The sequence below is a fragment of the Rhinopithecus bieti genome, unplaced genomic scaffold, assembly GCF_001698545.2.
Source record: "Rhinopithecus bieti isolate Rb0 unplaced genomic scaffold, ASM169854v2 scaffold_12155, whole genome shotgun sequence".
Taxonomy (NCBI): Eukaryota; Metazoa; Chordata; class Mammalia; order Primates; family Cercopithecidae; genus Rhinopithecus; species Rhinopithecus bieti.
The window spans coordinates 1,318,378-1,330,456 of record NW_016807423.1 but is presented as its reverse complement, the minus strand read 5'-3'; the positions used below and the strand labels follow the sequence as shown (position 1 = coordinate 1,330,456).

Sequence of the window (12,079 nt, the reverse complement as noted above, 5' to 3'; positions counted from 1 at the left end):
AAAAAAAAAAAAAAAAAAAAAAATAGAGAAAGAGTGGGGTTTTTGTTTTTTTTTTTGTTTTGTTTTTTTGGACATAGGGTCTTGCTCTGTTGCCCAGGTTAGAGTGGAGCAGCATGATCCTAGTTCACTGCAGCCTTGAATTCCTGGGTGCTAACCGTCCTCCTGCCTTAGCCTCCCGGGTAACGGGGACTGCAGGTGCACACCGTGATGTCAGCTAATTTTTGTATTTTCCTGTAGAGATGCTAGTCTCGAACTTCTGGGCTCATGTGAGCCTCCCACCTTGGCCTCCTGAAATACTGGGATTATAGGCATGAGCCACCATGCTCAGCCTTAGACTTTTCTTTTCTTTTTTTTTTTTTTGAGATGGAGTCTCACTCTGTCACCCAGGCTGGAGTGCAGTGGCACAATCTCGGCTCCCTGCAACCTCTGCCTCCCTGGTTCAAGCAATTCTTCTGCCTCAGTCTCCCGAGTAGCTGGGACTACAGGCACACACCACCACGCCCGGCTAACTTTTGTATTTTCAGTAGAGATGGGGTTTCACCATGTTGGTCAGGCTGGTCTCGAACTCCTGACCTTATGATCCGCCTACCTCAGCCTCCCAAAGTGCTGGGATTACAGGCATGAGCCACCGCAGCCCGGCCAAACTTTCTTTCCAACTGGTTTTCTCCCCAGTTCTATTCTTGTTCTGTCTTAGAAAGTCTATACTAACATGATGCTGCTCTCTTCCCTCTTCCCTTTTATTTCCCATATTCTTCCCCAGCTTAGTCTAGCTAGAAAAGTTTTCTGTTTTTCAAATATTTTAAGCAAGCTTGTTTTAGAGCTTTGAACTTACTGTTACCTCTGCCCTAGAGTGCTTTTCCCTTTTTTTTTTTTTTTTTTTTGGCTTACCATCATAAGTTCTCTGCTTCAATTTGACATTGTCCATGTGGTCTTAGCTCATTCTTGTTATAATCACAGTGTCTTGAATTGTGCCCAACAATATTAGGTGCCCAAGTATTGTTGATTGAATTAAGAAGAGGGATTATCCTTCCAAATAATTTGGTTTTCATTAATGGAACTTAGAATATCACTGACTCTTGCTCTTCTGACCCAGGTTTTTCTTAAAGCTATAAGAAACATTAAATAAAGGTCTAATTGACACACAGGAAACTGCACATAACTTTAACAATTATGAGTTTCTACATATGTATATACACCTGTAAACCATGATCACAATCAAGATAATGAGCATATTCATCACCTCAAAGTTTCCTCATGTGCCTTTGTACTTCATTCCCTCCCCAGCAACCATTAATCTGCTTTCTGTCACTGAAGATGGGTTGCATTTTGTAGAATATTATCTAAATAGAATCATACAGTAAGTACTGTTTCTTTTTGTATAGTTTCTTTGATTCAGCATAATTATTTTGAGATTCATCCATGTTACCATGTGTATTAATAGTTCATTCTTTTTATTAGTGAATGACATTTCATGATGTAGATATATCACAATTTGTTTATCCATTTGGGTTTCCAGTTTTTGGCTTACAAATAAAGCTTTTGTGAATATTTGTGTACAAGTCTTTGTATGGGCATTCATTTCCATTTTTTGGGTCCATACCTAGGAGTGGAATGGCTGGATCATATGGTAGGTATACATCTAACTTTAAGAAATGCCCAAACTGTTTGCTAAAGTTACTCTATCATTACATTATTACCAGCAGTGTTTGACAGTTCTAGTTGCCCTACATCCTCACCATCATTTGATGTGTGGTCAGTCTTTTAAAATTTTAGCCATTATAGTGAGTATAACAGTATCTTATCATGGGTTTAGTTTGTATTTTTTTGAGTGACCCATAATGTTGGCATCTTTTCATGTGCTTATTTGTCATCCATGTATCTTTGATGAATGTTTGTTAAAATCTTTGTCCCCTTTTTATTGGATTGTTTTTTATTATTGAATTCTAAGAGTTCTTTATATATTTTCAAGTCCTTTATCAGAAGTTTTGCATATATTTTCTACCAGTTTGGCTTGCCTTTTTTGTTTTTATAACAGTGTCTTTCAAAATCAAAAGTTTTTCATTTTAATGGTATGTCTACTTTATTGATTTTTTTTCCCTCTTGTTAATAGTTTGTGCTTTTTCTTTCATATTCAGGAAATCTTTGCCAAACCCAAAGTCACTAAGATTTTATCCTATATTTCCTTGTAGAAATTTTATGGTTTAAATCTTATATTTAGATAGCCTATGATCCATTTCAGATTAATTTTTGTATGAGGTATAGATAACAGTTGAGGTTCACTTTATTGCATGTGGATTTATAATTACTCCAGCAGCATCTGTTAGAAAGATTATCCATTCCCCATTGCATTTCCTTGGTACCTTTGTCAAAATTTCAATTAGTTGTATATGCGTGGATCTGTTTTTGTACTCTGTGTTCTATTTGATCCATTTGCTTTTCTTTATGCCAATACTACATTGTCTTAATCTTAAAATCACTGCCTCTTGCCCTATTGACCTAAATGCTTCCTCATAATTCTTCTAGCTAATACAATTTGTATGAATTTATGGTTCTTTTATGATACCTTTTTTGTTGCTTAATTAGCAAATATTTATAGTAATATACAATACAGGCTTTGTGAGTAGATGAGCTGTTATGAGAAAATACTCTAGTCAAGCTTCTGGGAATGTTGCCTTTAAGATTTCTTTTGATTTTTGTGATGGTAAATAAGTGTGTTAGCCAGGCCTTGCCAGAGTAGTCCAAAGGTTTTAAAAAATTAAACTATTGTTCAAATGTAGCAGGTATTCAAATAATACTGATTTAAACAGTACTTGACACTAGAAAAAAATCTTTTTCTTGCAGTCTGGATGTGGATAGTGAAGCTAAGAAACTATTGGGTTTAGGACAGAAACATCTGGTGATGGGGGATATTCCAGCAGCTGTCAATGCATTCCAGGAAGCAGCTAGCCTTTTGTAAGTATTGTATATTTTGCTATGATGTAATATTATGTTCTAATAAACCTTGAGTTATAAAAAGTTATTTTATGGGGAAAAAACATGAAGAGCAAGAGGTTTAAAACATTTGATTATTTTTCATGTGGTTTGTACCAGTAACTGTAAGTGTAAAACTTAAATATCACCAAGCAATTCCACCCTTTCATTTTCCTGAGTAATTTATATTCCAATCACTGCTAATTTAGGTGACCATACCTTGTCCTGGTTTGTCTAGGACCTCTCTCCCCACCCTCCCCTGCCTTTTTTTGTTGTTGAGACAGGGTCTCTGTCATCCAGGCTGGAGTGCAGTGGCACAGTCTCATGCTCACTGCAGCCTCAACCTCCCAGGCTCCCCAGTAGCTGGGACCACAGGTGTGTGCCACCATGCCCAGCTAATTTTTGTATTTTTTTGTAGAGATGGGATTTCCCCACATTGCTCAGGCTGGTCTCAAAGTCTTGGGCTTAAGCGATTAGTCCACCTTGGCCTCCCAAAGTGCTTTGTAAAGGGATTACAGGCGTGAGCCACTGAGCCCAGCCTGACTTTCTCAATTTTAACACTGGAAGTTTGTGTCTATGGAAACTCTTTAGGCCCAAGCAAGTCATGATTGATAGTGCTATTATTAGCACCGCATTTTTTCATACATTTTTAGCACATTTTTCATACATTCTTAGCACTGTTGTTGGAATTGCTTAGAAGTTGGTAGCTACCACCAGGTAGCCATATAGACCTATATCCTGGAGGAAAAGGTTAGCTTTAGGGCCTTAAAGATCATTTATTTTCCCCAAAGACTTTAATGTACCTCCATTATCTGAGAGGAAAAAAAAAAAAACTAAATCTTCAAGCATGAGGCTTTTGGTTTTTGGCTAGGTTTGAGTTAGTTTCATCAAATATAGTATTAGCAATTGGAATTGAAGGTCAGTCATTACATACATTACATACAGTTGATTACATTACATACAGTTAAATGTTCCTTATAAAAGAAATGGTTATAACAAAGCATTTGTGGGTTTCAGGTTTGACGCTTAATATCATTCCATTCTTTTCCTAACCCCCTACTGCCTCTCCCAATATCCAGAACAGAATCTTACTCCTGGATATCTGCAGTAATCTCTTGTCTGATTCCTGTCCTCTTTGTTCTTCTCTGCTTGAGCTTAATGAATTGGAGCTCTGGTAGGGTAGAGACCAAATTTTATCTGGTAGTATGTAGGGATTTTTTTTTTTTTTTTTTTTTTTTTTTTTTTTTTTTTTTTTTTTTTGGAGACGGAGTTTCGCTCTTGCTGCCCTGGCTGGAGTGCGACGGCACGATGTCAGCTCACTGCAACCCCGTCTCTCGGGTTCAAGTGATTCTCCTTCCTCTTCCTCCCGAGTAGCTGGGATTATAGGCACGCACCACCACGCCTGCCTAATTTTGTATTTTTAGTAGAGATGGGGTTACTCCATGTTGGTTAGTCTGGTCTCGAATGCCCGATCTCAGGTGATTCACCTGCCTTAGCCTCCCAAAGTGCTGGGATTACAGGCGTGAGCCACTGTGTCCAGCTGAATTACGTATTTTTATTTAAAAATGCATGGTTGTCTTACAACATAAAATGTTACCTAAGTTTTAAGCACACATAAACACTTTTTTCTTAGGTTATTTTTCCCAGATTACTGGAGAGGTCAGTATTCCCACGTTTTCCTGCCATTAAGGGTATTTAGGAAGAAAATTTGAGATGTCCTATTTTAATCTAGGAGACTACCCTTAAAGATGACCTCCATCACAATTTACTGCTTAGATTCTCTGTTTACTCTCTTTTTTTGTTTGTTTGTTTGTTTTTTTTGTTTGTTTGTTTTGAGACGGAGTCTTGGTCTGTCGCCCGGGCTGGAGTGCAGTGGCTGGATCTCAGCTCACTGCAAGCTCCGCCTCCCAGGTTCTCGCCATTCTCCTGCCTCAGCCTCCGGAGTAGCTGGGACTACAGGCGCCCGCCACCTCGCCCGGCTAGTTTTTTGTATTTTAGTAGAGACGGGGTTTCACTGTGTTAGCCAGGATGGTCTCGATCTCCTGACCTCGTGATCCGCCCGTCTCGGCCTCCCAAAGTGCTGGGATTACAGGCTTGAGCCACCGCGCCCAGTCTTGTTTACTCTCAATAGACTCTTAGGCCATTAGTTGGCCTGGCTTTGCATGAATTCTGTCAGTATTTCACTCCATGAAAACCAGTCTTCCTACCTTACATAGAAAAGTACTTTCTCCTTTCATTTATTTGTTCGTTTTTTTTTTTTTTTTTTTTTGAGACGGACTCTTGCACTCCAGTCGCCCAGGCTGGAGTGCAGTGGCAGTGGCCGAATCTCAGCTCACTGCAAGCTCCACCTCCTGGGTTCACGCCATTCTCCTGCCTCAGCCTCCCAAGTAGCTGGGACTACAGGCGCCTGCCACCTTGCCCGGCTAGTTTTTTTGTATTTTTTTTAGTAGAGACGGGGTTTCACCGTGTTAGCCAGGATGGTCTTGATCTCCTGACCTCGTGATCCGCCCATCTTGGCCTCCCAAAATGCTGGGATTACAGGCTTGAGTCACCGCGCCCGGCCTTCTCCTTTCGTTTATTATACTTATGTAATTTTTGTTCTTCCTTCTCTAAATTTAATAGCTAAGACTTATACGCAGTGCTATTTGTTGTCTAAACATTGTTTTCAGTGCTTTTACATACATTAACTCATTTAGTTCTTGCAACAGCTCTTTGAACAAACAGTTATTAACGTTCCCATTTACAGATGAGAAAACTAAGGCACTGTGAGAATAATTTGTCTAAGGTCTTTTTTTTTTTTTTTTTTTTGAGACGGAGTCTCGCTCTGTTGCCCAGGCTGGAGTGCAGTGGCCGGATCTCAGCTCACTGCAAGCTCCGCCTCCCGGGTTCACGCTATTCTCCTGCCTCAGCCTCCGGAGTAGCTGGGACTACAGGCGCCCACCACCTCGCCCGGCTAGTTTTTTTTGTATTTTTTAGTAGAGACGGGGTTTCACCGTGTTAGCCAGGATGGTCTCGATCTGACCTCGTGATCCGCCCATCTCGGCCTCCCAAAGTGCTGGGATTACAGGCTTGAGCCACCGCGCCCGGCCCCTTGTCTAAGGTCTTACAGCTAGTTATGGGTTAAAGGTAGGATTTGAATCCAGGTAAAACAGCTCCAGATATTCTGCACTTTACATCATGCCTTTCCATGGGCCTTAATCATCCTCTAGGTCCCAGCCAAAGGTCCTTTAACTATTCTGGTCTATATTGACATCCGTCTTTTAGCAGGAGGAATACCTATTAATACCTTAGGGTTGTTTGGCCCTACATTATATATTACTAATTGTAGCACAATTATTTCACTTACGGTGTGTATATGTTATATATTGATAAAGAGCATACAAGATTTTCATGCATTGTTTAACGTCGCTTTGACCTTGACTTGAAAGCAAGAGGGGCATTGGTTTCCTAGGAGTATGTTACTGGAGAAATACCAATTTATAACTGAAGAACTAGAACTAAATGTTTTAGACTAGATGGTAATTCAGATTTTAGATTTTTATTCTCTTTGTAGAGGTAAGAAGTATGGAGAGACAGCTAATGAGTGTGGAGAAGCCTTCTTTTTCTATGGGAAATCACTTCTGGAGTTGGCAAGGTATGGATGTTGTATTTAAAAACTGAAGTTTCCTTGTTACGATTGTTTACTAGCTTTGAGATTTCACAGGAACTAAGCAAGATTGCTTTTACCTAGAGAGTTTTGAAGGAGCTTGAAGTAGTGATCGAAGTTGTGAATGGCACTTGATAAAATTAGTAGTTATATTTAAATTTTGACTTCTGGAGTCATTAGGAGCAAAGATCTTTCCAATAGTAAATGATCCAAAGTTCAATGTAGGGAGAGAATGCTTAAAAGCACTGTGAGCTAGCTCAAAACAAGGACTGAATAGAGGACAACTGGAAAGAATTAGCAGGTGAGACTGTCGAGTAAAAAAGACTTACTATTGAAAAGTTCTCGGCTATGTTCTATCAGAATTTATTAACCAGAATAAGTTCTGTTTAGGGTATACAAACTAGCAAATGATGTCATCTATTTAATCTCAGTTCTGGTAAGTTTTTTTCTTTGAGATGGAGTCTCACTCTGTCACCCAGGCTGGAATGCAGTGGCATGATCTTGGCTCACTGCATCCTCCATCTTCCGGGTTCAAGTGACTCTTCTCCCTCAGCCTCCTGAGTAGCTGGGACTAATAAAAATTTTTTATTTTTAGTAGAGACAGGGTTCAGCATGTTGGTCAGGCTGGTCTTGAACTCCTGACCTCAGGTGATTCACCCACCTCGGCCTCCCAAACTGCCGGGATTACAGGCGCGAGCCACTGCGCCTGGCCCAGTTCTGATAAGTTGTGTTTTTTTTGAGGCGGAGTCTCGCTCTGTCCCCTGGGCTGGAGTGCAGTGGCCGGATCTCAGCTCACTGCAAACTCCGCCTCCTGGGTTTACGCCATTCTCCTGCCTCAGGCTCCCGAGTAGCTGGGACTACAGGTGCCCGCCACCTCGCCCGGCTAGTTTTGTATTTTAGTAGAGACGGGGTTTCACCGTGTTAGCCAGGATGGTCTCGATCTCCTGACCTCGTGATCCGCCCATCTCAGCCTCCCAAAGTGCTGGGATTACAGGCTTGAGCCACCGCACCTGGCCTGTTTTGTTTTAAGATGGAGTTTCACTCTTGTCACCCAGGCTGGAGTGCAATGGTGTGATCTCCGCTCACTGCAACCTCTGCCTCCCAGGTTCAAGCGATTCTCTTGCCTCAGCTTCCTGAGTAGCTGGGATTACAAGCCTACGCCACCATGTCCAGCTAATTTTGTATTTTTACTAGAGACNATCCGCCCATCTCAGCCTCCCAAAGTGCTGGGATTACAGGCTTGAGCCACCGCACCTGGCCTGTTTTGTTTTAAGATGGAGTTTCACTCTTGTCACCCAGGCTGGAGTGCAATGGTGTGATCTCCGCTCACTGCAACCTCTGCCTCCCAGGTTCAAGCGATTCTCTTGCCTCAGCTTCCTGAGTAGCTGGGATTACAAGCCTACGCCACCATGTCCAGCTAATTTTGTATTTTTACTAGAGACGGGGTTTCTCCATGTTGGTCAGGCTGGTCTTGAACTCCCGACCTCAGGTGATCTGCCTGCCTCCGCCTCCCAAAGTGCTGGGATTATAGGCGTGAGCTACCGTGCCTGGCCTCTGGTAAGTTTTTAATCTCATAATCATACAGAACTTCCTCATGATTTGCCATGAAAATCTTGCTAGAGCATTTTTGGCTATTGAGAGAAATGGGTGGATACAGAGTTTGGGAAACAGTATGGTTCTGTTACAAATGGAATGCATGTAGGTCTTGTTCTTTTGACAAGAGACATCATGCTTTTCAGTGGCTGGATGGAGGAGTAGAGTATGCTTATTTCCTTTCAGTGCTCTTGCAGTCTTCATTTATATTACTAAAGTTTTGATCATTGCTTCCTTGAATATAATATAGTTATATATTGCCTGCGCTTGGCTTACTCTTCCCTTGCTTTTTATATAATACAGGACTATATTTTCTTAGAAAAAATTGCTAGGTTCTAGCCATCAAACCTTTGGTGCTTTCTCTTGTTCTCCTAGAATGGAGAATGGTGTGTTGGGAAATGCCTTGGAAGGTGTGCATGTGGAAGAGGAAGAAGGAGAAAAAGCAGAAGATGAATCTCTGGCAGAAAATAATGATAATATAGATGGTATGTGGAGTTGCACGTGACATTCAAGAGATGCGACGTTGTATATTTCTTGTATACAGTGGTGGAAACATGGCTCTACCTGTCCTGGATGGTCTCTCCTAAGATGCTTGGGGTGATGCCTGCATCTGGTAGAGATTGCAGTGGGGGTAGCTGTTTACTGAAACTGACACCAGATTTTTCTAAGAGAATAACTTAATTTCTCAAGTAAATTTGGTTATTTCAGTTGGGGTTAAACCAAAAGATAAAAGCAAGATTAAATTGGTGTTTTAAATACTATTACAACCTTAAATATTTTTCTGATGCAAATTTTTTTAAAACAGCCTGTGCAGTTCAGTTATTTTAATAGCGGTACTTTTAGAGCCCTTGTACATTTTTTATGTCTGTGAAAATTACGTAATTTCTAAGCTGAATTTGGCTGCTAGAGTTTTACATATCAGTTGGGGAGAATGAAAACTTGGCATCTCTTACCTAACTGGTAATCAGAATGCTCAAGTAAAACAATAGTTTAACAAGCTTGGGTTTCTTTTGCAATAAGTTGCTCTGCAAGCTGGAACGCTCCCTTTCCTTTTCTCTAGGGGCAGATAATTTTAGGCCATCTGCTGAAACTTGGTAGGCTTTTTGAGGGTTTAAAGGGAATGTATTTTTAGTTTCCATTTATGCCTTTATCATTAAACTCGAAGACATGTTTATGCTTCATGTTCTTTAACCATGTAGAGGAAGCAAGGGAAGAGTTGAGAGAACAGGTTTATGACGCCATGGGAGAAAAAGAAGAAGCCAAAAAAACAGAAGACAAGTCTTTGGCAAAACCTGAAACTGATAAAGAACAGGACAGTGAAGTGAAGAAGGGTGGAAGAGAAGATATGGATATAAGTGAATCTGCAGAGGAGCCACAGGAAAAAGTTGACTTGACTCTAGATTGGTTAACTGAAACCTCTGAAGAGGCAAAAGGAGAAACAGCACCAGAAGGACCGAATGAAGCTGAGGTTACTTCTGGGAAGCCAGAACAGGAAGCACCAGATGCTGAGGAAGAAAAATCAGTTTCTGGAACTGATGTCCAAGAAGAGTGCAGAGGAAAAGGTCAGGAGAAGCAGGGAGAGGTAATTGTGAGCATGGAGGAGAAGCCAAAAGAAGTTTCAGAAGAGCAACCTGTGGTGACTCTAGAAAAGCAGGGGACTGCAGTGGAGTTAGAAGCAGAGTCTTTAGACCCGAAAGTCAAGCCAGTGGATGTGGGTGGGGATGAGCCAGAGGAGAAGGTAGTTACCTCTGAAAATGAGGCAGGAAAGGTGGTTCTTGAACAACTGGTAGGTCAAGAAGTGCCACCTGCTGAAGAGTCACCAGAGGTGACAACAGAGGCTGCAGAGGCCTCAGCTGTAGAGGCTGGATCAGAAGTCTCTGAAAAGCCTGGGCAGGAGGCTACAGTTCTCTCTAAGGATGGTGCAGTCAATGGACCGTCAGCTGTAGGAGATCAGACTCCTATTGAACCACAGACTTCTATAGAAAGACTGACAGAAACAAAAGATGGCTCAGGACTAGAGGAGAAGGTCAGGGCAAAGCTGGTTCCTAGTCAGGAGGAGACTAAGTTGTCTGTAGAAGAGTCTGAGGCAGCTGGAGATGGGGTTGATACCAAGGTAGCCCAGGGAGCTACTGAGAAATCAACTGAAGACAAAGTTCAGATAGCTGCTAATGAAGAGACACAAGAGAGAGAAGAACAGATGAAAGAGGGTGAAGGTAACCGGGATATGCAAGAGCTACAGTGGGTGGAGTACATTCTGGATTTGACTCACTAATTATGGGTAAAAGTCAGCCTTCCATTCAGGATTTTCCGTCTGCCTTTGGATTAGGAAAGGGCTAAATGCAAAGGGGGGTAGTTTAACAAGGTTGTGCTAGTCAAGTAAGTTAAATCAAAAGCAGCAAGTGTTCTTTTGTTGGCTTATAAACTAACATTTTTACTAACTGCAAAATAGACCTCTGTGATTTCTGAGACTTGGCTAGCTATCAGTAACTTGTTGCATCATACTAGCCAATAAAGTGGGATGGAAAAGGTAGATGAGGGGTGGGGTAGGTAGGGAAATAGTGGGCTAGTAGGCTGGCAGAGAATGCTGAATGGATGTTCACTTGCATGCCTCTGGATTTTAAAATTTATTGTTCACATGACTCCTTTTCTGTGTTAGGAAGCAGGAACAGAGCAGTAGAATCCACTGAATTGGTACACTGAAGCAGGCATGCCATTTAAATGAAGACAGTTAACCTTGACTGTTGTATCACCAGAGTTAAAGAATTCTGGTGCTCCTCTCTACCTTTAAGTCTTCAGGAAGTGTTTAGAGGCTTATTCACATTAGTTGAAACAGGCCCCCCACCACCTTCCCCAAGGCAACAAAAAACAGAACCATTAGCTGTCTTGCTGCTTTCCTTCCTCATTTCATGCTTGCTTCGGCTGCTAAACTGAATTTTTTGTTACTTAGAATATTATAAAGCGTGGATGCTTTCTATAATGCTATTGGTCTAATTGTGATTAAATTTCATTAAGATGTATAAGCCTCTAATTACTACATAACTGGCAAGTCTGACTTTTGCTATCATTTGAGGATTCTACTGTATATAAAGTTCATCTAACATTGGGATTAATAACCACAGGTATATTCCAACTAATTGTTACTTCTTGTAATTGCCAGACTACTTCAAGAGTTCTCTTCAGTTTTAGATTTTCAGAGACCCATCTTCAATACTTTGAGCTCATTCTTGTAAACTTCCTTCCACCTATGTGCAGGTCCCTGTACTCCAGCCAGCACAGGCTCAGTAACTGGAAATGAATTGGCTAAAATGGTAGCACTATTGGGTTTCTTATGGAGCTTTAGGAGTTCTTTATGGAAAAAAGCACAGAACTAAATTCCAAAAAAAAAAAAAAAAAAAAAACCAAAACAAAACTCCCTTGTCTTGATCTTAATGATTGTGAGCAAGCTCTGCTGACTGACTCCTAAGACCTTGAATGGTAAGCTACGATAGAGATGTCATAGTAGGATCATAATTAACATTGTTAGAGCTCTCTCACATACATTACATCTGATCCTAAAACAATACTATGTGGTAGGTAGTAGTGCCCAAGTTATAGTGATGAGGTTGAAGTTTAAAGGTTACATGACTTGTTTAGGGTCATAGTACTGAATCCAAACGGAGATCTGCCTTGAATATATTATTCTTCCCAAGTTACCACACATCGAAGAAGACAGTGTTCATCCCTTTCCTACACTCACTTAGAAATTTTGTTGTGGGCCAGGTGACAGTGTTCCTCGCTTTCCTGCACTCATTTAGAAATTTTGTTGTGGTCCCGGTGCAGTGGCTCACACCTGTAATCCCAGCACTTTGGGAGACTGAGGTGGGCGGATCA

The 12,079-nt window shown here is 41.1% G+C and overlaps 1 protein-coding gene across 6 annotated transcripts in view; it reads left to right on the top strand.

The window, feature by feature from the left end:
- Positions 1-12,079, top strand: part of NASP (nuclear autoantigenic sperm protein) — a 40,019-nt gene that overhangs the window by 18,002 nt on the left and 9,938 nt on the right. For 2 of the 6 annotated variants that reach the window (XM_017881787.1, XM_017881788.1), the window contains 5 exons: positions 1,285-1,357; positions 2,842-2,952; positions 6,524-6,604; positions 8,585-8,694; positions 9,409-10,422. In XM_017881787.1, coding sequence (XP_017737276.1) covers positions 1,285-1,357; positions 2,842-2,952; positions 6,524-6,604; positions 8,585-8,694; positions 9,409-10,422 — 1,389 coding nt within the window. The remainder of the gene's footprint in view (positions 1-1,284; positions 1,358-2,841; positions 2,953-6,523; positions 6,605-8,584; positions 8,695-9,408; positions 10,423-12,079) is intronic. The other 4 variants (XM_017881789.1, XM_017881791.1, XM_017881785.1 and 1 more) reach the window with 3 other exon arrangements.